The sequence below is a fragment of the Equus quagga genome, chromosome 11, assembly GCF_021613505.1.
Source record: "Equus quagga isolate Etosha38 chromosome 11, UCLA_HA_Equagga_1.0, whole genome shotgun sequence".
NCBI lineage: Eukaryota > Metazoa > Chordata > Mammalia > Perissodactyla > Equidae > Equus > Equus quagga.
In genome coordinates, this window is record NC_060277.1 from 82,113,651 (window position 1) to 82,139,795 (window position 26,145).

The window sequence follows — 26,145 nt, forward strand, 5'->3', positions numbered from 1 at the left end:
TGCTCACTGGCAAGCCTTGCAAGGTTTCCTTTGTTTTGCTGGGAGTGGGGGTCTGGGCACTTGGCTGCCCTCTGCCTAAGTCAGAGAGGTGTCATGGCCATTTGGAAGGAGCAGGGAGATGTCAGGGCCTGGGTTCACTGCATTTCGGGAATGAGGAAGGGGAATCCATCTAGATCCTGGACCCTCCAGGACCTGGAAGAAGGTACCACGTGGAGCAGTCATTGAGGTCAGTGGGCTGGGGTGGGGATGAGTGTCAGGTGTCACAGGCCCTGCCTCTTCCTAGCTGAGTGTGCTTGGGCAAGTCCCTAAACTTCCTATGGCTCAGTGGTCTTGGGTAAAACAGAGATGGTGGCTATAGACCTACTTACTATCCTTCCTTTTTCAGTTACTGAGACTCAAACCAGGGATCATGTGAGCAGTGCTTGATAAATTGTTGAGTGGATTACAGGTATAAAGAGGAGACATTTATTTCTTGTGACTATTGGGGTATAGGGAAGGAAAGAAAAAAGAAAGATCTAGAACTTCCATTTTTAGGAAGCAGAAATAACCTTGTCTCTTGAAAATAAATGGCCAGCGTGTTCTTTGGGCATGCCTGGCCTCTGCCATTTTAAACAAAAGGCATTTGTGATTCTCCTCAATGGGGTTGCCTGCACCTGTGTGGGTCCTCCTCCCTCCTTCGCTCTAACACATACAAACGCACACACATGCTTCCAGAGGTGACCCATTTCAAACAGATGTTTGTGCCTGATCCCTAGTGGAGGCTTTAGAGATGGACCTCAGGGAATGATGATAATAATTTAAAAATGGCTGTGATGATGTTGGCCAATTATGGGTTCATCACAGTCTTTCATTTCTCTGGCAGAAAGTTATCCTTGCACCACCGGGTCTAGTCCTTAAGAAAGTCACTAGCCTCATCCTGCCTCCCCAAGGGTTCTCACAGAGCCTTTCTCCTGCACAGCTGCCCACTGACTTGAGACCACTTTCACCACTCAGATCTCTGCATCTCCCTCCTCCTCCTTGCCTCCCTCCCCGGCAGCCTTGGGAGGCAGCTGCTTTGCTTGGGTTCTTCGATATCCAGCCCAGCCCCTCTCCCTGTTCTCTTCTTTGTGTCTCTAGCAGCACTTTTCCTGGGACACTTCTGTTTCTCAGCAGATGCCTGAACTCTTCTCCCAAACCTTGAATCATAGATTCCTAGACTGCTAGAGCTGGAGGAGAACCGAGAAAACATAAACCCAGCCCCACAAAAGGGAAGGCACTTGGCTCCTGTAGATAGAAGCAGAGTTAGGCAGTTGCCAGATCTCCGCAAGCCAAGCAGATGATACCCCACCCCAAGAACAAAACCCCGACTTTGAGAAATTCCCTTGATTGTTTATTCACGGGGGGGGGGGGGGGGCCCATTCAATGTGGGGTCATTGCTCTGCCCTAGAGACCCTGGCTGGTTAGGGGCATGATAATTGCTGTCTGGTTGAGGGAGGGGAGGGCCATGGAGAAGAGGAGCCAGAACGTTCTCAAGCCAGTTTGAGTCCCTGAGTCACAAAGCTCTTGCCTCAAGCCCTTGAAGTTCTGAAGGCGAAAGGAGAGAATAGTGCCCTTCACTGGATGATGACTTTGAATTCTCAAACAATTTGATCTGGTGAATAAGATGCCAACCACAGTGCAAGACATCAATTTCTGAATACTCAGAAACCCGTGATGTCAGGTGTAAAATAGAACCAGACCCCTGCCCAGCCAGTCTCTCTCCCTCTCAAGCCCCTGCACCCAGAGAGTTTACGCTGTTAACTGCAGGGAGCAGACCCCGCTCTCCGCCTCCTCACATCCCTGCCAAGCTTGATACATGTGAGAAACTGCATTTTCCCCCAAACACAGATAAAAGTGAGCTCCACAAAAATTTAAATATAAACCTCCCAAAAATGAAAATTTCCTAACTGTCTGACTGCTCTACTCGTAGGTCATGGTTTTGCCACCAGATAAATCTCCACTATCAGCCTTCATAGCCTGTTGAGTTCAATGTTGCTTGTGTTAGTGACAGTGAATTTGCGTTTGAAAAATGAACTACCGATGAGAACTCCTGTTGAACCTGTATTGTTTGTTATTCTGAGGCAAGGATTTGGCCCGGCTTAATCCGGGGCTTCAAAGCCAATTGCCCTCATTCTGTATACAGACCGTCAGAGCCCAGTGGCGTGGGTGATAAGAGAAGTAAGGGTTGAAGACACTGGGAAAGTGGGTTGGGGAGAGAGTGCTTTGATCTCTTTCTAAAGTATTTTCTGAAAGCAAAAGTCTATCAGAAGGAAGTGTCTTAAAAAAAAATCTAAGAGAAGCAACTGAGCTTCCAAAATGGCATCCATTCCATGCACCCTCGTTCCTGCCCCCTCAGCTCAGGGAAAACATTTCTTAAAAATGCTTTGAGTGGATTAGAAAGCTCTGTGTATGTGTGTGTGTGTATGCGTGTGAAAAGTGGAAATAAATTGTGTAGCTTTGTCACTGCTCTCAGAAATCATTTGGCTACAAAATGTTTGGTCTCAGCATAGATGGAAACCGTAACCACCCCCCAAGCCCCAAGTTCAGCCTTGCTTGCTGGGCCCTGGCCTCTTCCCAACAGAGGCAGAATTCTTCCTCAAGACCCCCAGACACTGGAGATAGGAGGACAGGTGGGATTTTCCTGCAGCCCATTCCTTTCAGACTCTGGGCTCCATGGCCTCTGTGTGTGCGTATGTGTACACATATATATATGTATGCACACACATATATAATTTTTTAATGTCAATTTTATTGAAATGGAACATGCCTGCAGAAAAGTGAACAAATCTTAATTGTACAGCTCTATGGACTTTCAAAAAATGAACACACCTGTGTTACCACCCTCCAGATAAAGAAACAGAACATTACCGGCCCCCACAATCCCTCTTGTATGCCCCCCCAGTCACTCCACTCCCACCTGGAAACCCCTCTTCAGAGTTCTCACCCCTTCATTTGGTTTTGCACCTACATTTAAGGGAGGGCACATCCAGCTGCTCCTGGGGTCCTTGGGCCCCCCGAGGAAATTGGGGCTGCAGTGGGTTTGGGGTTTGGGGGCCCGGCTACTTGGAGAGAATCTGGTGGGTCCCTTAGGTCCTCTATCCCCTGACTCCCTTGTGGGATTGGTGGGGGCCGAGTGGGTTAGTGCAATGAATTTGGCCCGGAGCCGGGGGCCCCTCGGTTCTCTGAGCCCAGCTGTAACTTGGGTGTCCGCTTTCAGCAGCGAGTTAGCATTTACCGGTTTGTTGCCAAAATCAAAATGCCCCAAAACCCTTGCCTGCGCCCCGCAAGCCTCCCACTCTGAGAAACGTCCAAGGAAGCTTATCTTAGCAGTTCATTCTAAAACCATTTCCGAGTATGAAGGAGATAAAGACTCCAGCCCCGCACCCTTTCAGAGCCTGTTTCATGATCAGAGGAGAAACCTCCGGCTTTCATCTCCTCCGGGCCGGCGGGGCAGGCGGCTTGTTTATTCCCTCGGCGGAACCGTTTCCGCGGGTGCCAGGGAGCGCTCCATCCGCCTGGGGGACCGGGTGCCCAAGGTGGGCCAGGGAGCTAGGAGAGCACGGACAGGCAACAAGGGGCGCAGAGAGAAGGCGCACGGGACCCATGGGAAGAGTGCGGAGGGGCGCAGGGAGAGGGTAGGGAGAGGACTCTGGCGTGCAGGGAGAGGGTGGGGGAGAGGGCACGCGGGGTGCAAGGAGGAGGCTGAGGAGAGAGCTCTGGGGTGCAGGGAGAGGATAGGGATAGGGCTCTGGGGTGCAGGGAGAGGATAGGGAGAGGGCACGCGGGGTGCGGGGAGAGGATAGGGAGAGGGCTCTGGGGTGGAGGGAGAAGGTGGGGAGAGGGCTCTGGGGTGGAGGGAGAAGGTGGGGAGAGGGCTTTGGGGTGCAGGGAGAGGGTGGGGGAGGGGCACTCAGGAGAAGGTTGGAAGGGAAGGCTTACAGGGTGCAGGGAGAGGGTGAGGAGGAAGGGCTGGCCTGCTCAGGGCTGGGGAACCACGGGGGTGTCGTCAGAGGTGAGCTGGGGTTTCTTGGCCAGCGCTGGTGGCCAGGCTGAGTGGAATACAGGCCGGGCAGAGTCCATTCCCTTTCTTCTTGGCCCTCTCTCCCCATTTCACTGAGGTGTTCATTTTCTCCATAGGCGTTGGTTTTCAGGTACATTTGACGCCCTAAACAATTTACTTCTCACTCCAGCATGTCATCCCTTTCAATAGACGACCTTTACAGTGCAGGGTGAGCCCAGAGGAAGTCACAGCTGTCAAACCTAGCCCGGCCTCTGTGGCCTGAGTCATGGCAACCTGGTGAACACTCCCACGCCAGGCCTCTGGGCTCCAACTTTAGCCGCCTCTGGAACCAAGGGCAGATGCCCTCAGCTGGGCAGGAGGCCTAAGGGGTAGGTGGAGCATGGGCTTCACCTTCACACTCAGCCTTTCCCCTACACCAGCCGGGCCCTTCATCCTTCTGGAGCCCCCTAGATGGGGAAATGATAGGGCCTGGGTCCCCGCGGCATGTGTTCTCCATAGCCTGGAAGCAGTCGCCAAGCAACCCTAACAGCCAAACAGAGATGGAGATATCTGTCTCCATGAAGGCAGTGGAGCTCACCAAGCCTGGGCCAGCTCAGCCCCAAGCAGAGGACTTCCCTGCCCCACACTCTGAGGCTGTTATCAGTCAGGAATCTGATCTCTGGTCAGCTTCCAGGAGAGGCCAAATCACAGGATTCTAGCTCCAGCCTTGGGAGGCTGAGCACGGGTTCCTTACAGGCCTTCTAAGAAGCACTCAGTCAATGTCAGGCTGGTCTTTTCCCGAGCTGCTGAGTTGAAGTGTAGTAGGGAGTAGGAGAAGCGGAAGGACAGGGCCCCTTAACTCCCTCTCAGCCTCAGTTATGAAGACTGTCAAAGTGACAGCAAACCATTTTCTCCTGGCCCCCTATGTGGACATTGGCCTGGGGGAAGCCAGGTCCACCCTCTACTGTTGCCACCTACAGTGATTGCAGGGAAACAGGCTAAAGGCAGGGCACTGGTGCCCTGCCAGCCCAAGCACGGCCAGGGCTGCCCCATTTTGTAGCTGTTTCTGTAGCAGTTACAAAATGGTGGCCTGGAGGGGACAGGATTCTTGGTCTTCCCCTAGGGAAGGGGGGAGGTGAGGCAGCTGCTGCCCTCCCCCTCTTCAGCTTTAGGCCACCGGGGGAGAGGCTCAGCCAGGAAAGAGGGTGGTGCAGGCTCCAGCTGTGCCCCCAGGCTGGGCAGGGGGCTGGTGAGCAGGAGGCAGGATTGGGTTCCTGAGCCCTCTCACTTCCCCCATTCCTGGAGAGGGGGTGGGGTGGACATTTGAAAATGCTTTCAATTGACATCTGAGACAAATTCTTCCACACGGTTTATAAGTCCCTAGACTTGTAGCTAGAACTTCCCTCCTCCCTCCAGGCACGCACACATGCACACATGCGCACTCCACAGTGAACTCATGCACATGTGCTTGTGCATACACATGGTCACACACCTCCCACATCCCTGACCCACTGCAGCGGGCCTTTCCTCCAGCAAGGGAGAGGGCGTGCAGACTGGGGCTGGGCTGGGGGCTGGGCTGGGCGTAGAATTGAACCCTCCACCTCAGGGTCCCGGCCTGGGCTTGCTGTATAGTCTGCTGGCTTGGGGAGGCCTTGATCACTTCTGGAAGCCCTGCCCTGTCCAGGTAAGCTGGTACCCAGTCATCTGTTTGAAGTGTCTAGAACAGTATCTCTTGAGGGTCTCATACTGTCTCTCAGCTTAGTGAGGGGCAGAGGACATCCTGATGGCTTCCCCAGAGTGGACCGGTTGGGCACTCTCCCAGCTCAGAGGAGCTGGTTCCTGAGCTCTTAGTGTCTTCTGTTCAGTTTGGACCCTGCTTCTCTCGTCTGTAACACCTTCATGGAGATCAGCTAGGAGGGGACAGGGTTGTCTAAGGAGGACTGTGAGGAAGTTCTGTCTGTCCCCTCTGGGGAAGTTCAGTGTCAGGGACCTGGTGACCAGAGGAGGGAGCTGTGCCCCTGCAAGTGTACGTACATGCTGTTGTATGTGTGTGTGTATGTGTGTGCGTGCTGAGGGGTTGGCGAAGCCCCTCTCTGGAATGTTCCCTGAGCCTCAGAGTCCTGGACAGTCTCAGTATGAGCTGCAGGAAAACTGTCTGGTTTTTGACAAATCCCTTTCCATAGAGGTAGGTCACACCACTGGTTTGTGGAGGGAGGAGTGCAGTGGAAGTCAGTGGTAATAGTCATAAATGGACTCATTTAATGCACACAGCAACCTACGAGACAGGGATAAGGTAGCTCCTCAGCCCACTTTAGAGATAAGGCAGCCAAGGCACAGAGAGATCCAAGCAGGTTGCCCAAGACCTCACAGTCAGTGCTGGGGCCAGGCTGGGGCCCGTGGCAGGATGGTTCTAGAATCCGTGCTCTTCTCCACGAGGCTCGTGGACTGACTTCCCCTGATCCCCAGGCCGCGTGCGCAGGCTCAGGTGAGGCGATCACAGGGATAAACACCTCTGCTAAACACACTGAAGGAATCCAAAAACTGGCAGCACACTCCCGTTTTCCTGTGAGTTGGTTTGAGGCCTGAGGGTTTCCACAGAGACATGAGCCAGGGGAGACATCTCATTGATTCTAGAAGCAGCTGAGGACTTCCAGGTGATCTGCTCTGGCCTCCTGTCCCAGCACCCCAGAACTTTAGTTGTATATGGTCTGGCAAAGGACAGGAGTAAAACTAAGGCAGCCAGGTTGGTACGGAAATCCTCCCTCATGATCCTGACCAGGGTCTCTGCGCTTTAGCTGCTCACAGCCATTAGGCCTCAATCTTAGGGCATTATGGGGGAGGAGGAATTGAATTTTGGAAACCATGTAAACCCTTTTCCTAGACACACAGACTCACAGCTGCAGGGGCTCTGAGAGAGTGGATAGTGCAGCCCTCTCCTTGTGCAGAGGGAGGCTGAGGCCTGAGGGAAGTGACTTACGCAAGGTCACACAGGGGCCTCTTGCTAAAGGGGCAGTCCCTCTTAAAACCTTCTGCCCCCTCGCCTACTCTGTGCTGTCTCTCCTGGTGCTCTCTCCACGCCTCCGCCTTACCCCTTGGCTTCTCCCAGGAGGATGTTCCCCAGCTACAAGGTAAAAGTCACAGGCATGAACCCCAAGACCAAGTACATCCTGCTGATCGACATCGTCCCTGCGGATGACCACCGCTACAAGTTCTGTGACAACAAATGGTAAGAACCTGGGACCTCGCATCACCAGCCTTCCCTCAACAGCTCTTTCCACTCACCACGCCCATTCCCACCTGATGTTTGGTCTAGGACTCAGCAGTTAGTCCAAGTGATTGCCTGCATCTGCAGCCTCAGGAACGGGGCCTGCAGAGTCCAGAGGCGGCAGAGTCGCAGATGTCTGCACACCCGCTGCAGTTGGGGCTGAAAATGAGCTGCGGTGTTTGGGTGTTTGGTGGATTTCAAGGGTCTGTGCTCTCCCCACAACTGTGGACAAACAGGATTGGTGACTGTGCTGTGGGGTGACAGAGGAACACCAACAGTGGGCAGATTTAGGCTGTGGCAGTGCCGCACTGGGGAGGAGGATGGGAGCCCTTTTCTTGGGGGCCTTCGATACTCCATAGTTAGGGTCCCGTTACCCGGTCTGTGGCGTCTCTCTCCTGTTTCTCCACTCACTTCCTCTTGGGCTGGCTAATGAGGCCTCCCTCTTTAGCTGTGTGTCCACCATCCAGAGTGAGTGGGCAGCTGCCAAGTTGTTGGGTGATAGGGCCTTTTGGCAAGGGTCTAGGGGAAACAGGTGGGTTGAAGGGCAAAACTGAACTTGGACAGGGTAAATAAACACTGGGCTACTTTTCCTGAGGCCACCTGTACCCTGTCTGCCCTCAGAGCCCAGGACGGCGCTCCAGGAGAGCTGGTGAGAGGGGGAATGAATCAGAAGCGGCCAGGACATGGGTTCTGTGGTCGGGGGCTCAGAGGGCCGGTAGAGAGTGGGCTGAGGAGGCAGGAGTCAGTGGCTGGATGCTGCCCAGGGCCATCTTTCTATTTCTCCTCTCTCTGGGCCAGATTAGCATTCAGAGCAGGCTGTGACTGACAGGAGAGCTCCCGATTAGTTTCTTACCATTGTTTTGGGAGCAAACAATTTGAAAGTTGTCTAGGTCCTCTGAGAAGCTCCCTCCAAAGAATATAATTTATAACATTTTAAAATTGTAAATATAACACATACACAGAAGAGCCTAAATCTCCCCACAATATATTTGTAATTGGCCCCATTCCTTCAAGTAAATAATCACATTTCTCTGTAATCTCCCTTTCTCTTTCCACTGTAGTAATGGAAAAGAGGTTCAGAATTGCTCTCCCCTCCTCAGCACTCTCTCCTCTGTCCCCCACTCCTACCCCCAAATTCCTAAACTGACTGTGTGACAGGCCCAGCAGTGATTTTCCCTCAGGTCTGTGGGGATTTGCTCTCAGAGGGCACAGGGGGTCTGGGCTCCCACAGACCCAGGGTAATCCGCTGCTGTGGCTCTGTCTGCTCTGTTGGCAGGATGGTGGCGGGGAAGGCTGAGCCCGCCATGCCAGGAAGGCTCTATGTCCACCCGGATTCTCCTGCCACTGGTGCCCACTGGATGCGGCAGCTGGTCTCTTTCCAGAAGCTGAAGCTGACAAACAACCACCTGGACCCCTTCGGCCATGTAAGAATGGGACTGCCTGGCCTTGAGGGGAGTCCTGGGCCAGTGTTGGGGGTTGGATGGGCGGGAGTGGGGATCTGGAGAATCCACTCTCGGGATCCAGCTCTAGGGTTTGGGACTTGCAGGGCCAGTTTGTGGAAGGCGCACAGGGTCTGAGTCCCACAGTCATAGTCCTTCACCTGGTACATACTGGCTGGGTTACTTTGGGCAAGTTCCTTAGTCTTTTTTGAGCCTTAGTTTCCTTGTCTAGAAAGTGGAGAGTACCATATGTACCGTTCATGGTTGTGAGAATTAAATGAGAGAATATGCACAACGCCCCTTGCACATAGAAGGCTCTAAACAAGTGGCAACTATGACGAAGACAAAGATGATGGACCAACTCTCTCAGCTTTGGTTTCCAAAATTTGACCTTGCTGGAGCATAAGACAAGTAAACCTTCTTGAGAAAGAGTCACTGATGAGTTCTGAAGCCTCTTTTTGGCATGTATGTCTGCCTGGCCTGGCAGCTGCCTGCCCTCTGGAAGGGAAGGCCTTGCTCTGGCTCCTGTGTCAGCTCCTTCCTGGCCTTGCCTGGGACCTGGCTCTCACAAGAGAGAGCCCCAGGGATGCTGCTGCTGATGCCCCATCCAGGCTGCTGAAGCTCATTCTTTCCCCATCTGGCCCTGGCAGGCCCACTAAATGCTTTTTATGTGGAAATGTTTAGCTCAAGTGTGTGGCAAACAGAAGTCTGGGGACCTGGTATTATCGGCCAGGGCCTTTAGGCTATCCACAGTTACCCTGGGTGGGGTGGAGAGAGGGTGCAGTAGAGGCTCCTGGATGCGGTTGCCCGGGCTGCACACATAACACTCAGGGTGTGGGTGGTGGTGGGGGAAGCAGGGTCGGGGGCATGCAGGTATGTGCCTCTTTTATGCCCCAGTTCTGTTTCTGGAGAGCTGTGTACAAATCAGAATTCTGTGAATCATAGTTCCTCATGGAAAATGCCAGCAATGCTTCATCTCTGATTGATTGGTATGTGACTGGCAAGCAGCTCTTAGTTCTAATTTTCTGAGTGTGTTCAGCTCTCTTCTGAGTCGTTGGTGATCAATAAACAAGCAACTAGGAGAATGCTTAATTAACATAATTAACTCCTGACTTCTCTGTTTTGCAAGCAGCATGGGTTTTCCCACGCAGGACAGGCAGATACCGTTGGGCGTGTGGCAGAGACTAGTGGGTGTGCACAGTGGGATGTACTCACGCAACCCCGACCCCTCACATGGCAGAGACAAGCCACCGATCCAGCAGGAAGGATCAGGCAAGCCCTGACCTCCCAGAGTGCAGGGCCTTTTAACTAAGGGGCACAGGGACCTCCCAGGTCTTACTGGGCACCATCCTAGCCAAGACTTTGCTCCCAATCGCCTCCTACCTGGCCTCCTCTGCTTGGCCAGGCTGTGGCACCAACCTCGAAAGCTTAGTGAGGGCCTCTGTGGTGGGAGGTGGGGAAGCTAGCTAGCAGGCACGTCTCTGCCCACAACTGCACACACAGCAGAGCCCGGGGGACAGACCACTGGGGTGAGCACAGAGCCTGGCAGGAGCTGGATCTTTAGGTGAGTGGTCAGCTTCCTCTGGGAAGAATTTTGGACGTGCAGCTTGCCATCCTGGCCCTCAGCTGCAGGTGTGCCTCAGATGGCTCTTCCACCTCGGCGAGCTCCTGCAGAAAGTGGCAGGGGAGGGAGTCAAGTGGTTGAAAAGCTGGACTTTTTAGGAAGTGAGAGAGAGACCTGGCCTTCATAGCCCAGCAGTAGGTTTTCCCAGCCTGGCTTGCCTCCTTGGTGGCTCTTCTGGGGTCCAGGAGGGGTTTGCAATAACCCTGCATGTAGTCTTGAGTCTGGGCCAGTGGGGCTGCCTGATGGCTCATGCTGATGAGGGTGCCCCTGGCTACACTTGCCATGCTTGCCAGTAGGGATAGTCCCTCCTTGGTGGTAGGGATATTCCCCATACTAACTCTCTTTCTCCCCGGAGGGGTGGGATGCGGAGCCTCTTCCTTCCCCCTACCCCTGCGTTTACCCAGCATGCTCAGTTTACTGGTTACAACACCCCTGTGGGGTGGCGGGGCTCAGGGAGATAAGGTGATTGTCTCAGAAGCTGAGAGTGAAGGAGCAGTGCTTGGACTCACACCTTCTGATTCCTAGACCAGCACTCTTTTGGCTTCTCCACCTGTCTTTCTGTACCCAGGGCTTGAGCTGTCCGTCTTCAGCTATTTGGAGTATCACTGGAGAGGGAGCAGCCTTTGAGCATACAGGCAAGGGCTGTGGAGAATGAGCTAACTTCCTAGATTTATCAGGGTGAAGTGGCCTGTTTGGACCTTGGCCTTCTGCTTCTTGGCCTGTCTGATGGGAATGGTGAGCTCTGCAAGTCACCCTTCTTGGTTTCTCAGTGTAGGAGCCTGGGAAAGAGTGATCTCGTACTGTGAACTTCTCCCAAGCAAACCCTTCCTTCTGCACAATGCACCTCCATAGTTTCAATTTCCCTAAAAGCTTCTGGACCTCAAGGAACTTCCTCCAGCCAAATGGACTTTGCACTTTCCCCTGGGGTCTCACAGTATCTCAAGGACTTTAGCAGCTGCCTCCCGTTTGCAGCCTTCCCAAAGGAGAAGGATCCATGGTCCAGATGAGGGCTTGGGCCTGGCAGCCTGTCCTACATGGCAGGTGGGGTCCCGGAACAGGGACCTTCAGACCACAAGGCCACATTTTCCAAAAAGACAGGACTGGGTTCTAACTAGAAAACTCTTTGTGGGTTTTTGCTGTGAGTCCAGCAAAGCCCTCTGTTCTTGAGAGGTAGGTTCAGGGTATGACCACTGGGGTCTGGGAGCAACGCCAAGGCCAGAGGATAGGCAGGCAGCAGGGGCAGAAAGGATCAGGGGGCTAGGGCAGGACTGAGCTGCCTCCTTATAGTTCCAATTCAACTCCACTTCTGTGGTTCTGCTGGCTACAGAAGCTGCCTGCCCATCTTCCCCTTCTACTTGTCCTGCTCCCAGCAGAGTACTGCGCCAGGCGACTTCAGGAAGTTGAGGAGGGTGTCATGGGGGTAGGGCCTGCGTCTTGTGGCAGGACATGGAGATGGCTGGCACATGGGTCTTACTTTTTTCTTGATCTGGGGTCAGGGAGGGGCTGGCGTCAGTAGGCCATGTGTATGTGTGTATGTGTGTGTGTGTGAAGGCGATGGCTGTCTTCACCACCATTTCTTTTCTTTTTTTTTAGAGATTGGCACCTGAGCTAACAACTGTTGCCAATCATATTCCGTTTTCTTTTCTTCTCGCCAAAGCCTCCCAGTACATAGTTGTATATTCTAGTTGTGAGTGCCTCTGGTTGTGCTACGTGGGATGCCGCCTCAGCATGGCCTGATGAGTGGTGCCATGTCCGTGCCTGAGATCCGAACTGGTGAAACCCTGGGCCGCTGAAGTGGAGCACGCGAACTTAACCACTCAGCCATGGGGCCGGCCCCTCACCACCTATTGTGTCTCAGATTGCTGAGAAGGAAGGTCAGGCTATGACTTCTGACATAGTGATTCTAACTGTTCCAGAGGCTGAGTTTGCCCCTGGCTAGGGGTGTGGTCTGCAGCTCCTTGGCCACAAAGTGGCACATGCATAGTCCCCTCAATGTGCTACTTCCTCCTCTGACCACATGCCTCTTCATCTCGTTAGTTACTCCTGAGCCTTGGGATTCAAGCTCAAATGCCCATTCTTCAGGGAGACAGTTCAGGGTCCCGTTGTATGCTCTCAGAGTACCATGCACCTTTCTGTCCTAGTATTTACCACAGTTAGAATTGTATACTTATTTGTCAAATTTGTTCTTGAATAGGAAATGCATTCACATAGTTTAAAAATAAACCCATGAATAAATAAAAATGTCTGCAATGAGACGTCTCCCTCCACTGGTTCCCCAGTCACCCAGTTTCTTCCAACCCAGGCCACAGGTAACCACTGTTACTAATTTCTTTTTGCATATACATGCAAGCAGAGTGCAGAATCTCAAATCCCTTCTTTCATATGCAAGAAATGGCATCCTATAGACACTTTTTGCACTTTGCTCTGTAAACATAGTGTATCGTGGAGATCATTCCATTCACATAGAGCTTCCTTATTCCTTTTTTACAGCTGTGTAGAGTTTCGTTGCCTGATTGCTCCATAAATTACGTAGCCAGTCCTTATTGAAGGAGTTAGATGTTTTCCTACAGTTTGCTCTTTCAGTCAAGCTTGTATGTATGTCATTATACACCTGTTCCAAGTCTATCTGTGCAATAAGTTGCCTGTTTGAAGGGTATTTGGATTTGTAATTTGTAACTGTGCCCTCCATTGGGGTTGCACTGATGTATATTCCCACCATTGCTGTAATCTCCCCAACATGATCAGAAAGCAAAGTTTTGGATTTTTGCCAGTTTGGTGGGTGAAATCTAGATCTCAGTTTAATTTGTATTTCCTTTATTTATTTTTTATTTTGGGAAAGATTCGCCCTTTGCTAACATCTGTTGCCAATCTCCCTCCTTTTTTCTTCCCCCACAAAGCCCCAGTACACAGCTGTGAATAGTTGTAAGTCCTTCTGGTTCTTCTATGTGAGCTGCCACCACAGCATGGCCACTGACAGACGAGTGGTGTGGTTCCATGCCCAGGAACTGAACCCGGGCCACTGAAGCAGAGCGTGCTGAACTTTAACCACCAGGACATCAGGGCTGGCTCTGTATTTCCTTTATTATGAGTGAGATTAAGAATCTTTTTAACATGTATTTCCTCTTCTGTGAACTGCTGTCCTGATCTTTTGCTCAGTTTTCTCTTGGATTTTTGATCACTTACCAACTCTAGGAGCTTTATAAACTGGAAAGATTTAGCTCCTATCTGTGATATGAATTACACATATTTTCCCAGTTTGTCATTTGTCTGTTGATTTTGTCTATAGCAGTCTTCCTACATAGAAGTTTTTGATTGAATGTATTTGTCTTTTCCTTATGGATTCTGCATTTTGAGTAATTGAAAGCCCTTTTCCACTCCTTACTTATAAGGGAATTTTCTTGTGTTTTCTTCTAGTATTTTATGGGTTTGTTTTTACATTTAAACCATTGATCCTTTTGGAATTTATTCTGGCATTTGATATGAAGTGTGAATCCAACTCTTTTTTTTTTCTTGAGAGCCATCCAGTTGTCCCGACACCAATAATTGACTAGTCCCCTTTACTCCCTGTTTTAGGATGCCTTGTTTCTGTACACTAAATCCCCACATGAATTTATGTCTGTCCACGGGCCAGGACCATAACTGTTGAGACTTCATAATAGGTGTCAGTGTCTGGCAGGGCTGTTCTCCCCCACTGCTCTTCTTTTTCAAAGTTTTCTTGGCTAGTCTTGTGTATTTTTTCATGTAAACTTTAGAATCAGCTTGTAACGTTGAAAAAGAAACTTATTTGTATTTTTATTAGAATCCCTTTAAATTATGAATTTTCTTAAGGAGGATTGATAGGAATGTTTTTCTCTTTTTTGAAGTCTGCTTTTTGTCCTTCAAAAGCATATTCAAGTTTTCTTTGTACACTCTTGCACATTTCTTGTTCAGTATTTCATCTCAATTGTTACTATCATAAATGTACTCTTTCCGCCACTACGTTTTTTTCACCACTGTTTTTGCTTGATTTTGGATTACTGTGTGACTTCCCCACTTGATAGGAAACTGTGAGGTTTTTAATCACCGCTGTGTTTTAGTCCCTGGCCTTGTGTCTGGCAGAACCGTGGGTGCTGTAAGCAGTAAGGGAAGGAGTGAACCCGTGGAAGGGGTGGTATTTAGACAGAGAAGGCACTTCCTCGGCCAGGGGCTGATGTTTCCCCAAAGCTTATGCTGTTGACTTGCCAGCGGGAACCCAGAACTATTGATCTCCCTCTTTTCCTCCTTTTCTCCCACATTTGCTGAGTCCTGACATTGTGCCAAGCCCTTGCTGGGTGCTTTGGGAGATACAGATGCCACACACAACTCCAGATCAGGCGCGGCCCTCCCCAGCTAGGTACAGGTATGAGCTCAGGCTCGGAAATTAGTACCAAGTCTGGTTCTGCCTCCCAACAGCTGTCTGAGGTTGGGCAAATGTCTTCACCTCCCTGAGGTTCAGTCCCTCGTCTGTTAAAATGAGGCTAATAATAATGCCTACTTTACAGGGATGTTGTTAAGATTAATTATATGATGTGTGTAGAATACTCAACACCTAAGGTATGCTCAGTAAACATTCGCTATTCTTGTTGTGACTATGAGAGAAGGCAGGAAGATTTCTGGGCCCCTGGGTTGCTGCTCTGAGAGTGAGGCCTAAGACCTATCTGGCCAAGGCCTCTTGAGTCAGCTAATGGGCTGCCTGACTCAGTTCTAGTTTGGATTTTCCTTAGAACAATCACCTGTGTCTCTGGGTCTCAGTTTCTTCCTTCTTTTTTTAAGCTGCAGATCCTGTCTCTGTCCTATCTCTTTGCAGGGCTGGAGAGGGTAAGAAGGGTGATGGAGACGGTAGTCTTAGAAAGTGATATTATGATGCAGGGGGAAATCTGGTTTTAATATACGACAAAATAGATATTAGGCACATTTTTTGTATGGCTAACGTCCAGATACGCTGTGTTCTATGATAGAAAATAGGGCCTGGTGAATCCTTGTCCCTTGCAGTGTTTGGTTGACACCTTATCGTTAATTACTGAGCTTGTTGAGAGCAGCGTGTGCTCTCTCAAAGGCCATCTGGAATCTTCTCAGGGTTTTGTCTCCAAGCAGCTGTGTGTCCTTGGGCAAGTCATGTTCCCACTGCAAGCCTCCTGTTCCTCATCTGTAAAATTAGAAGGTTGGACTAGAATGATCTCTAAGGTCTGCCTCTCCATGCCCTAATGTTCTGTGATTCTAATGTAGATAAATCTGGGCTTTATTGGCAAAGCACACTACGGTGTCTCTTGAGGAGATGGATGTTTGGCCCTATTGCAATTGTTAAAGGAGAACAGGCATCTGAATTGTAGCCAGAACATAATGAATCCCATTCTGTAAAACAATGATGATGACGGGACCGGTCACGTAGTGGGGTTTGGTGACGTGGCTGGCCCTTACAGCCCAACATCCTCTGCAACAAATATAAATGTGAGACTCTGGCAAAGTAGTTTAATGCAGTGCCTGAGGAACTTCTGAGTAAAGCCAGGTGTGTGAGTCACTGAGCTGATTTCCCATTCTCCCGGGCTGGTGGGACTGAGGCTCCGGTTTGTATTTGCATTGGTTCAGTGGGTGGGATTTTCTTCCAGACACCTGTCCAGGTTTCAGACTGTCAGAGCTGGGAGGGGTGTTTGGGACTACTTAGTCAAGGCCTCACTTTACAGATGGGTACCCCAATGACTGAAGGGGAAGAGCTTGCTCAAGACTTGCAGCTGGTGGGCAGAGAGCCATAGAAGCTTCTGGGCCCTTCTTGACTTCTCTGTGGCTGGGATTGCACTCCCTTAGTGACTCCTACCTGCCCCTACAGTTCTGGCAGTTTCTCTCTTCCCAGGTTTCCCTGCCAGCCTGTCTGGTTCCCTCCCTTCGAAAGTGTGTTTGGCAATCTCTCCACTCCAGTCATCAAAAACCTTGTCTGATGGGCTAAGGAGTTTGGCCTTTATCTCAAAGGGCAAGAGGACCATCAAAGGCGGCATTATGAATATAAGACATTTATTGAGCCCTAAACACTGGCAGGGGTGGTGGGGAGACATGGGAAACAAGAGAAGGAAATACAAAGAGCCCTGCCTTCAAACAATGTGCAGTCTTCCTGGGTGAACCAGAAAGTTCTAAGCAGGGGAGAGACCTGATCTGATGTGTAGCAGGTGAGAATGGAGAGAAAGTAGATAGTGACAGGGAGGAGGCTGTCCCCAAACCCAGGAGAGATGCTAGGGCCTAAACAGGGCTGCACAGCAGAAATGGAGAGGCTTTCGTTTTACAGATGGAGTCACAGGACTTGCTCACTGACTGGACTTAGAGCTGGGTGACAGTGAGAAGCAGAGCTGACGATGCCTAGGGCTCTGGCTGGACTGTTACAGCCCGTGACTGCCCCAGTGGCAGAAGAGCAGTGTGGGTGCTGCTGTTTGTCCTAAGGTGTCCTTAAAGGGCAACAGAGCCTCGCTGTGCAGGTGTCTGCGAGTTTGCTTTGGGTTCTGTGAGCCCATTGTCTGTGTTCTCCCGTTGTGCCCCTACCCCAGGAGAGCTGGAGTGGCCAGGGGCTAGTCCTTCATGCTGGGGAGCTGGAGCTGTGAGTGCTCACAGAAAGACTGTCTGCTCAACAATCACTATTTTTGACCTGAAAAATGCCTTAGAGGTTATTTTGTCTCTAGTGAGTAAAGAAAGACAAGAGAGGAGGGGACAGAGGGTTTGTGGTCATGGCCCAGGTCTTCCCACTCCTGTAACCCTGCCTGGTACTTAATAGTTTCTGTTTTGGGGTAAAGGAGTTTGGAGGTATAAAAGGAATAAAAGATATGGCCCTTTCTCTTGAGGAGTTTACAGTTTAATTGAAAGGACAAGAAGAAATGGGGAGTCACTAGGAAGCAGCAGAACAGCCCAGTAAACAATGCACGGGGAGGGAGTTTCAGAATTGGGAGTTCAGAGTAGGCCCTAGTAATCCAGGAAGGCTTTCTGGAAGAGTTGGGCCTTGAGATGATAGGCCTAGAAGATAAGAGAGAATGGGAAAGGACGATCAAGACAGCAGAGGGAACTGCATGTGCAAAGATGCAGACAGGAATCTGGGGGTTCCTGGAGGCATCTGGGCCACCTCCCAAGTACTCAGTTGCTGGGTCTTCTGGGAACTTAGGTCCTTTGTTGGCTCCTGCAGCTTGGGGAACAGTGCAGGGTGACAGAGTCACCTAAAGGGCCTGGGAGGTGTTTCCCAAGACCCAGCTCCTCTCCCCTGGAGACCCTTCCCGGGCTCTTGGAAAGGGACCTTCACTGACACCTCCCTGGGCAGGACTTGTGTCCTTCAGTCCCACTCTGAGGTTTTTGTCTGGCCAGCCCTCAGTTGGGCAGTGAGTCCCCAGCAGCAGGACCTGGTTTAGGGTTTGGGGAGCTCTGTACTTGCCCCACGAGGGTCCAGAGGTTTATCACTGAGGGCTGAGCGGGGAGTGGCCAGTGCAGAAAGCAGAAAAGCTGGTTCCTGCTGGACAGAGTCGCCCAGCTAAACTGAGGAGCTCAGGGAAGGCCAGAGCCCACAGCCCGGCTCCTGATGCACCCATTCCTCAGCTGAGCCTGCTCTCGGGGCCAGCCCTGTCCCCAGAATGTGATGAGAGCAGAGGCTTCCCAGACCAAGGTTTCTGCCCAGGCTCGCCATGGAAGAGCCTGGCCTTTCGGTGAGCACTCTGGTCACGCAGGGGTTAAATCTTTTGCTAAGCTTTAGCACCAGACCTGGTCCCTGGGAACCTGAAAGGGTGGGAGCTAGCAGGGCCAGCCCAAGGATGGGGCACTCCCAGGTGGAGAGAACTGAGCTCAGAGGGGAACGGCCCTGAGGGCCGGCTTTGCCCAGCTAGGACAGGAGCCAAAGGGTTAACAAAAGCAGCAGTGCTGATAAAATGCCCCAAATTCCTGGTCCTGCCTCCAATGGGGAGGGCGTCTGGCAAATGTCAACGATAAAAAATACACTTTAATGGCACCCGATGCAGCCGCTACCGTGGGGCACAACTGCATGAAGCAGGTTTGGAGCAGCCACTACTGTGTGTCACTCCCAGGACCCCAGGGCTGCACCTCCTTGGCTCATCATCTAAGCTTTGTTTGTTGGGATGACCTATCTCCCCAGCTCCAGGAAGCCTCAAGGGCCCATGGGTGCCTGGGGCTTCTGGCCTTCTCCGGCATTATTTTAGGAACTTTACTTGTTTCCTTCCCTGGTACCTTGAACTCTAGCTGGTGATAGAGTTTCCCTCCAGGCTGTGAGCTGCCTCGGGCAGGATGCCTCTGGGTGCCCTGCTGAGCACCCGCTCCCAGGCCTCTGTGAATGCAGAGGGACAATGAATGAATGAGTGCCTAGATGAAAAGGGTCCGACAGAGTGCTTCATCTTTCTCAGCTCTGCCCCCAGCCTACCCCCCATATTCTGCAAACCCCTGGGCTGGGAAGCTCCTTTTGTCGCTGACAAATGTGAGAGGAGGGGGCTGAGCACCCACAGCAGGCGTTTCTAGGAATGGCAGTCACACAAAAGTGGTGGGGAGGGAGGGAGCAGGGGGAGAAGAGGCGGGAGAAGAGAGGGAGAAGCAAGAGGAAGTCAGCCTGGAGGGGGGCCTGAGGGAGGTAAGTTTGTATTAGGCTCTCATTTTCCAGATATGAAAACTGAGGCTCAGAGAAGTCAGTGACTTGGTTGAGGTCATGCAGTGAGTCAGTGGCACCCTGGGCTTTTGCCTACAACTCGGAATTCCACAATTGCACTGTGCTGAGTTTGCAGGGGCTTTTAAATTATTAAGGACTTATCCTGAGTTCTTTATTACCACAGGGAAGCCATCTGTAGCATCAAGGAGGTCCTGGGATCAGGCATTAGTGCTGGAGAGGAGAGGCTAAGTGGGGACCATCTGGGCTGAGTTTGGGGTCCAGGGGCCTGGTTCTTCAGGTGAGAGCTTTAGGACCTTTCTGGGCTCAGTTCTGGTAGTCAGGCCCTGGAGCCTGGGCTTTTAGGAGAGCGAAAGCCATTCCAGGGTCAGTTGAATGAGGTCAAGAATGAGAGGGTGTGGACCTGGAGCTAGAATGAGATCCTTCTCTTCCAGATCATCCTCAACTCCATGCACAAGTACCAGCCGCGGCTACACATCGTAAAGGCTGATGAGAACAACGCTTTTGGCTCCAAAAACACTGCCTTCTGCACCCACGTGTTCCCGGAGACCTCTTTCATCTCTGTGACCTCCTACCAGAATCACAAGGTATAGCCGCAAACCCCATACCCCGCACCACGATTACCACTCGGGCATTTCCGTGCCATTACAGAGAGGCAGGAGGTGAAGCCCCAGATGCAGCAAGGCTGAGGCAGGCCCACTGCTGGGACCTGAGGAACCTGTGACGGACGTCCCTCAGAGCAGTGAGAAATCAGATAATGAGCAGGAAAGGATACCAGATCCTAACTCTCAGGCACAAAGCACTTAAGGTCTCTATTTTGGGGAACGGACAAAGTTGGTAACTAAAAACTGGGAGCGTGGAGCTTGCCCTGTGTCTTGAGTGTTAGGTCCTTTCATTCTACAATTTTCTTCTCCCTGGTGGGATTCAAAGGTCAGATTCTGGCAGAGAGAGGGGGAGGGAGTGGGGAGAGCAGCTCTGGGGCTCTGTCAGCTGCATGGGAGCAGGGAGACTTCCCAGGCTGCAGTTGGAGAGGCCTGGGATGTCCTGGCTGGCCTCCCACTCTGCTACTGGCTCTCCCCAGCCTCACCATCCCAAACTGCCTCCCACTCCCTGCCCAGGCCACTCTCCCCTGCCTCTCTGCCTTTGCCCGCACTACCTTTCTCAGGGTGCTTTCCACACTGTGTGCACTGGGACAGGTGAGGTGAGTGGGGTCATTGGGGAAAGGCCATAGGCTATGGCAGATTTTAGGCAGAAGAGTGACTGAGTCAGGTTTGCATTTAGAAAGGTCACTTAGAACCTGATGTGACAGTTGCACTGGACAGAGGCGACACGGGTGGAAAGCTGTTACAGGCACCCAGGAGAGAATGATGATGGACTGAAGCCAGGTGGCACAGTGGGATGGGAGAGCAGGAGACTGCTCAAGTCTCCAGCAGGTACAATGGAAGTCTGCAGCAAGTAGGATGGATAAGAGCCAGTGACAAGCCAGATGTGAATGGCAAGGCCAAGGAGGACCCAGCAAGACTCCTGGCTGGCCAAGGGCTGGGGTGTGCAACTTCCCCAGACTGAGCCGTGAGTTCTGAATGTGCCTGGGGTGGGACAGGAGGGCCAGAGGCCAGCCCAGTCCTTTAGCCCAGCAACTCTACTGTGTGTCCTCTCCTGACAGATCACACAGCTGAAAATTGAGAACAACCCTTTTGCCAAGGGATTCCGGGGCAGTGACGACAGTGACCTGCGTGTGGCCCGGCTGCAGAGGTGGGGCTGCCCTGGCCTAGGGGTGGGATGGGCAGATGGGGTTCAGGCATGTGGTTTTGGTAACCCTCAAAGTGTGCTCACTCTCTTCCTGTCTCCCTCTGACTGTCCTCCTCACCCTCCAGCAAAGAATATCCCGTGATCTCCAAAAGCATCATGAGGCAGAGACTCGTCTCCACCCAGCTCTCAGCCAAGCCCGACGTTAGCCCCCTGCATGGCACCCACCAGGCACTCCAGCACTACCAGTATGAGAATGGGGCTCATATGCAGTTTGCTGCAGCTGAGCCACAGGACCTTCCCCTCAACACCTTCCCAGCCCAGAGGGACTCAAGCCTCTTCTATCACTGCCTGAAAAGACGAGGTAGCTCTCTCCTGGTCTAGAGGCCCTCGAGGGTCAGAGGAAGGGTGAAGCTGTCCCCACAAACACTCCCCACTACACATGTGAGCATGCATGGGCACACACACACACACTACTGCTTACTTGTATGGTCCAGCAGAGAGAGCCTGAAGGGTCAGGGCCTATGCCAAGCCCAGTGCAGGGATGTTGGTTCTTGCTTTTAATGCAGCCTTCAGAATCCTCAGAGCTTATGGCTTTGGTGTCCCCAGACACCATACCTCTCCCCAGTTCCAAGTGTTGCTTTGCAGCCACTGCTTTGAGAGCCTCCATGGGGTAGACAGACAACACAAAATCTGCAGGCTCTGCCTCTCAGCAAGGAGGAGGCTGAAGCATCACAGTCCAGAGACTTTTGGATTGGGGCTGTCATTTATCAAAGCAACCTCAATTCTAAAACAGGGATGACCTAGAGTCATGAGTACAGGCTCTCCACGTCATTGTACCAGGATCTGCAAAGACTTCTTGAGAGTGGAAATTAACTTTTGTGGATGTAGATTGGGAGTCCACATCCCCAGTGTAGGCATCAGAACCATCTGTGCTGGCTTCTTGGTAAAGCAGAGGAGCCCTGAGCTGGGAACTCGACCATCTGTGCTCTGGTGCCGGGTCTCCATTTCTCCATCTATAAAATAGGGATAATCAGTGTTATCACACCAGAAGACCACAGAGGGCCACTAAAATTCTCTTGAGATTGAGTGTGGGGACTTTTGCCTGCAATCCAGAATGTTCTCTCAGCCCAGTTCCTAGGGACCAGCCAGGCAGAGCTCTGAGTTACCTTGCACCAATCCCATTAGAACTAATGACTTAGAGCAGGGGGTTGGCAAACTGTGGCCCTTGGACCAGATCTGGCCTGTTGCCTGTTTTTGTTCGGCCTATGAGCCATAGAGAATGGTTTTTACATTTTTAAATAGTTGAAAAAAATCAAAAGAAGACTATTTCATGATATGTGAACATGATATGAAATTCAAATTTTAGTATCCATCAATAAAATTTTATTGGAACATAGCCATATGCATTTATTTACCTATTGTCTATGGCTGCCTTCATGTGACAACAGTAGAGTTGAGTAGTTGTGACAGATACCATATGGCTCACAAAACCTAAAATATTTACTATCTGGCCCTTTGCAGAAAAGGTTTGCTCACTCCTGACCTAGAGTGACTGGGCCACTTTCCAAGTCTGAGGGCTTAGTGCTCTTGAGAGAAAGGAGGAATTTGGAGAGACGATGGAGGAAAGGGATGAGTGAGGGATGCACAAGAGAGCTGGGTGAGAGAGAGGGGGCAAGTTCCTCCTCATCAGGGAAGATGCCTCCAGAGGAGTCAAGGGGAGAGGCAAGTGCAAACCTTCAGACTTGGCCCACTCCTCCCCCAGGCCACCCTGCCCTGTGTACACACACGGCTCTCAGAATGAATCCCTAGAGAAAACAGAAGGAGGGAGGCCAGGATAAGCCACTGGACAATTGTTCTTAAATTTGTTGAGTGGGTTGCTCCCCAAGGCCTCAGGCCTGGGGCATCCCTGGATCCCAAGGGAGGACATGCCCCTCCAGAGAGTCAAGCCCTCATGGTTAAGGATGCTGAAAGACACACATACATGGTTTGGGGCAGCTGATGTAATCTTTCCCCAAACAGAGCATGAGCTTAGCCTTAGAAGTACAAGTCACCTTATACTTATTATCAACTGCATTTCTTAATTTTGTGAACACTGTTATGTTGGAATCTGTAATAACAATCTGATGGGACTTTAAATACACGTAGGGTTTACTTCCTGTTTCTAAAAGCAACAGGAACGTGCCTGTGAGTAGCTTTGGCTTGCTAAGGCCTTCCTGGGAGTTGTGGATTGAGGCAGAAACATTGTGGCTTTAATTTTCTGGCTAATTCAGACAGATGTGGCCTCTGGGCCTGGTTTGGCCTGGCAATTGCCTCCACTTTCCTTGGCCAGGGTGGGTCTAGCCTAAGAATGCCAGTGCACATTAAGGCCTCTTACCATCCCCAAGAGTCAGGGTGGCAAAGGATCAAAGCTGTATGCCGCCTGGCTAAACACATCATTCAGTATCCAGGGATGCAGTGTCCCCCGTGGCCTTTGAGCAAGGTCCATAATCTGACCACTTCTTGGCTGCTGTCACCTTATAAAAGCTGTAGCTGATTAAAATGGTTCTGGGAGTGCCATGGCAACATGGAGCAAGGGCGGGCCTTGAATGACAAGGGTGGGCTGTCCTGGCATCCACCGGGGGTGTTCTGGTCCCTAGCCTGGTGGAAATGGCTCTTCCTTAAGGTTTCTTTGTCTTCCAGCAGACAGTGGCCGCCACCTGGACTTACCCTGCAAGCGATCCTATCTGGAAGCTCCCTCTGCAGTGGGGGAGGATCATTATTTCCGTTCTCCCCCTCCCTACGACCAACAGATGCTGAGCCCCTCCTACTGCAGTGAGGTGACCCCAAGAGAAGCCTGTATGTACTCAGGTTCAGGGCCCGAGATTGCTGGGGTGTCTGGGGTGGACGACTTGCCCCCACCCCCACTGAGCTGTAACATGTGGACGTCAGTCTCACCATACACAAGCTACAGCGTTCAGACAATGGAGACTGTGCCTTACCAGTCCTTTCCCACGCACTTCACCGCCACCACTATGATGCCTCGGCTGCCTGCTATCTCCGCTCAGAGCTCCCAGCCACCAGGAAACACCCACTTCAGTGTCTACAATCAGCTCTCCCAGTCTCAGGTCCGAGAGCGGGGGCCCACCGCCTCGTTCCCCAGGGAGCGCGGCCTCCCTGCAGTGTGTGAGAGGAAGCCGCCCTCTCCACACTTGAATGCTGCCAATGAGTTTCTCTACTCTCAAAGCTTCTCCTTATCCCGGGAGGCTTCCTTACAGTATCATTCAGGAATGGGGACTGTAGAGAACTGGACTGACGGATGACTGCCATGTCTCAACAGCCCCAGGATCATGTTAATCCAGTATTAACCTCTGTGGGTGGCCTGCACTACCGAGAAACACAGGAAAGTATTTCAAAGGGTGGCGTGTGTGTGTGTGTGTGTGTGTGTATTTGGAGAGCATCTATCTTCTGACATACAGTTGATGCCATGACAAGGGAAAAAACGCAGTTATCTAAGAAGTGATTTTGGCTGCAGGACCCAGATCCATTGTTATCTGACATCTCTTGACATGCCCACGAGTGGGATGGAGTGGAGAGTTCATGTGAGTTATTTAGAGGTTTTTATACTATTATCGTGATTTACTCAGGGGCCAGGTGACGAGGTCTGTCCCACAGGGAAAGTTGGGGAAGATTCTCCTCGCTGGGGTGGGTGGGCTCTCTGCACATCTTAGAGTTCCTGGCCTTCTATTTGCAGGGGAGCTGAGAATCTTGTTTTGGGAGCAGGAAGCCTACTCTTTTGGCTTCTGGAGATTCTGTGAGACTACTTGCGAGGTGGGCTCAGCTAACCCATGAAGGACGCTCTGAGAGTAGAACTGACTGTTCAGTGAGTGGCCTAGAAATTAAGAGTAGAGCTGACTGCTCAGTTAGTGACCTGGCAATTGATCCCTGGAGCTCTGAAGTCTGACTTTTAGAGAGGGTCATTGTCAGGCGCCACCTGATGGGTATTTAAAATTTTTTTCCATAAGAGGAGGGAAAATGCAACCAATTGCATCTCTGTCATCATTCAGGTTTCCTTATAGAGTCCAAAGCTCTTTCCCTCAGTTCCCGACGTAGAATCTCTCACTCTCTCTGGTGTGCAAGACTCGGACTCTCAGGCACCATCTGCATCCTACGACTGGCAATTATGAAACACACTTTACCTGGCAACATCCCCAGGAGGCCGCATTGGAGCTGCTGCCAGGCATCCACAGCCTGTTCTGCTCCCAGAAAACCCTCGCCTCTGCAGCAAGAAAGCCCAACAGAAATAAAAACGAGAATTGAGAAAACATTCATTTCTTCCAGTAAATTCAGCCAATGAGCTCAGAGGAGCGAGGATAATTCTTCTCCAGTGAGGTGATCTGGTAGTCCTCAGCTCTTTAGCGTTGAACAGCACCAGACCAGCCACGTGACTGGTGTGAACTCTGTAATCGAATTTGGGAAATCACTAAACTCTTTGCATGCTGAATAGCTATTTATATATTATATATAAATAAATAAATATATATATATATATCTCACAAATGCAGGCCACATGTTAAATTCAGCTTTGCTTTTTTACAAATGAATAAACTTAATAAAATGAACGTTGGAGGGGTATTTGGAAAGACATCTATTTAAGTTTTTATTACACGTTTGATATTAAAAACTAAGAATGGTTTAGATAAAACATAATAAATATATATATAAACACACACACTACAGATTAAACTTTATTAGAAGACACGTTAGCTAACAAGGGATACGGAACTTCAAGTGTTGTGTTATATAGCATGGACATTTTATTTTACATATCGGAACATAAAGCCATTTTACAACTGTGAAGTGTGTGGATGCTCTTTACTACTGACTTGCATTTCTCGGCTCAGCAATGGTCTCTGCCTCCCTTTTGCTTGTATTTTTTCTCAAGGGCCAGGTGGAGTCCTTAGTGCCTCTGAGCGTTTGTACCACGGAGACTCTCAGCTTAGAGTGAAGTAATTTAGGACCCATGGAGCAATGGTACCTTTGATCTCAAGCTACTCCCCAGATGATGGTGTGGGTTCCAGGGCCCACAAAGACCCCAGAAGGGCAGGGCAGGCAGTACGCAAGAATCTGTCACCTTTTAGTTATCACACAACCTGGTGATTTGGGGGAAGAGGTCTCACAAGTAGGGAATTGTTCGTGGGATTCGTGCAGCTGCTTCAGACAGGAACTGAAGAGCAGCTTCCAGTCAGAGCCTGGGGCTTCCTGGAACAATCAGATGTGTGAGCGCATCAGCCGTCTGCACCTAGAGAGGAGGAATCAAAGGCTGGCAGAGCCCTCCACTTGCCTATTCCTCTGCCAGTTCCCTGGAGCTGGGCCACAAGATGGAGTAGGTAAAAAAGAGATGAAATCCAGTCCAGGTCACCCTAG

The 26,145-nt window shown here is 51.1% G+C and overlaps 1 protein-coding gene across 3 annotated transcripts in view; it reads left to right on the forward strand.

Moving 5' to 3' along the window:
* Positions 1–25,353, forward strand: part of TBX4 (T-box transcription factor 4) — a 32,306-nt gene extending 6,953 nt beyond the window's left edge. For 2 of the 3 annotated variants that reach the window (XM_046674424.1, XM_046674426.1), the window contains 6 exons: positions 7,125–7,244; positions 8,560–8,707; positions 19,428–19,580; positions 20,657–20,745; positions 20,868–21,103; positions 23,422–25,353. In XM_046674424.1, the coding sequence (XP_046530380.1) occupies positions 7,125–7,244; positions 8,560–8,707; positions 19,428–19,580; positions 20,657–20,745; positions 20,868–21,103; positions 23,422–24,041 (1,366 nt within the window). In that variant the 3' untranslated portion in view covers positions 24,042–25,353. The remainder of the gene's footprint in view (positions 1–7,124; positions 7,245–8,559; positions 8,708–19,427; positions 19,581–20,656; positions 20,746–20,867; positions 21,104–23,421) is intronic. The other variant, XM_046674425.1, reaches the window with a different exon arrangement.
* The last annotated feature ends 792 nt before the right edge of the window (positions 25,354–26,145 follow it).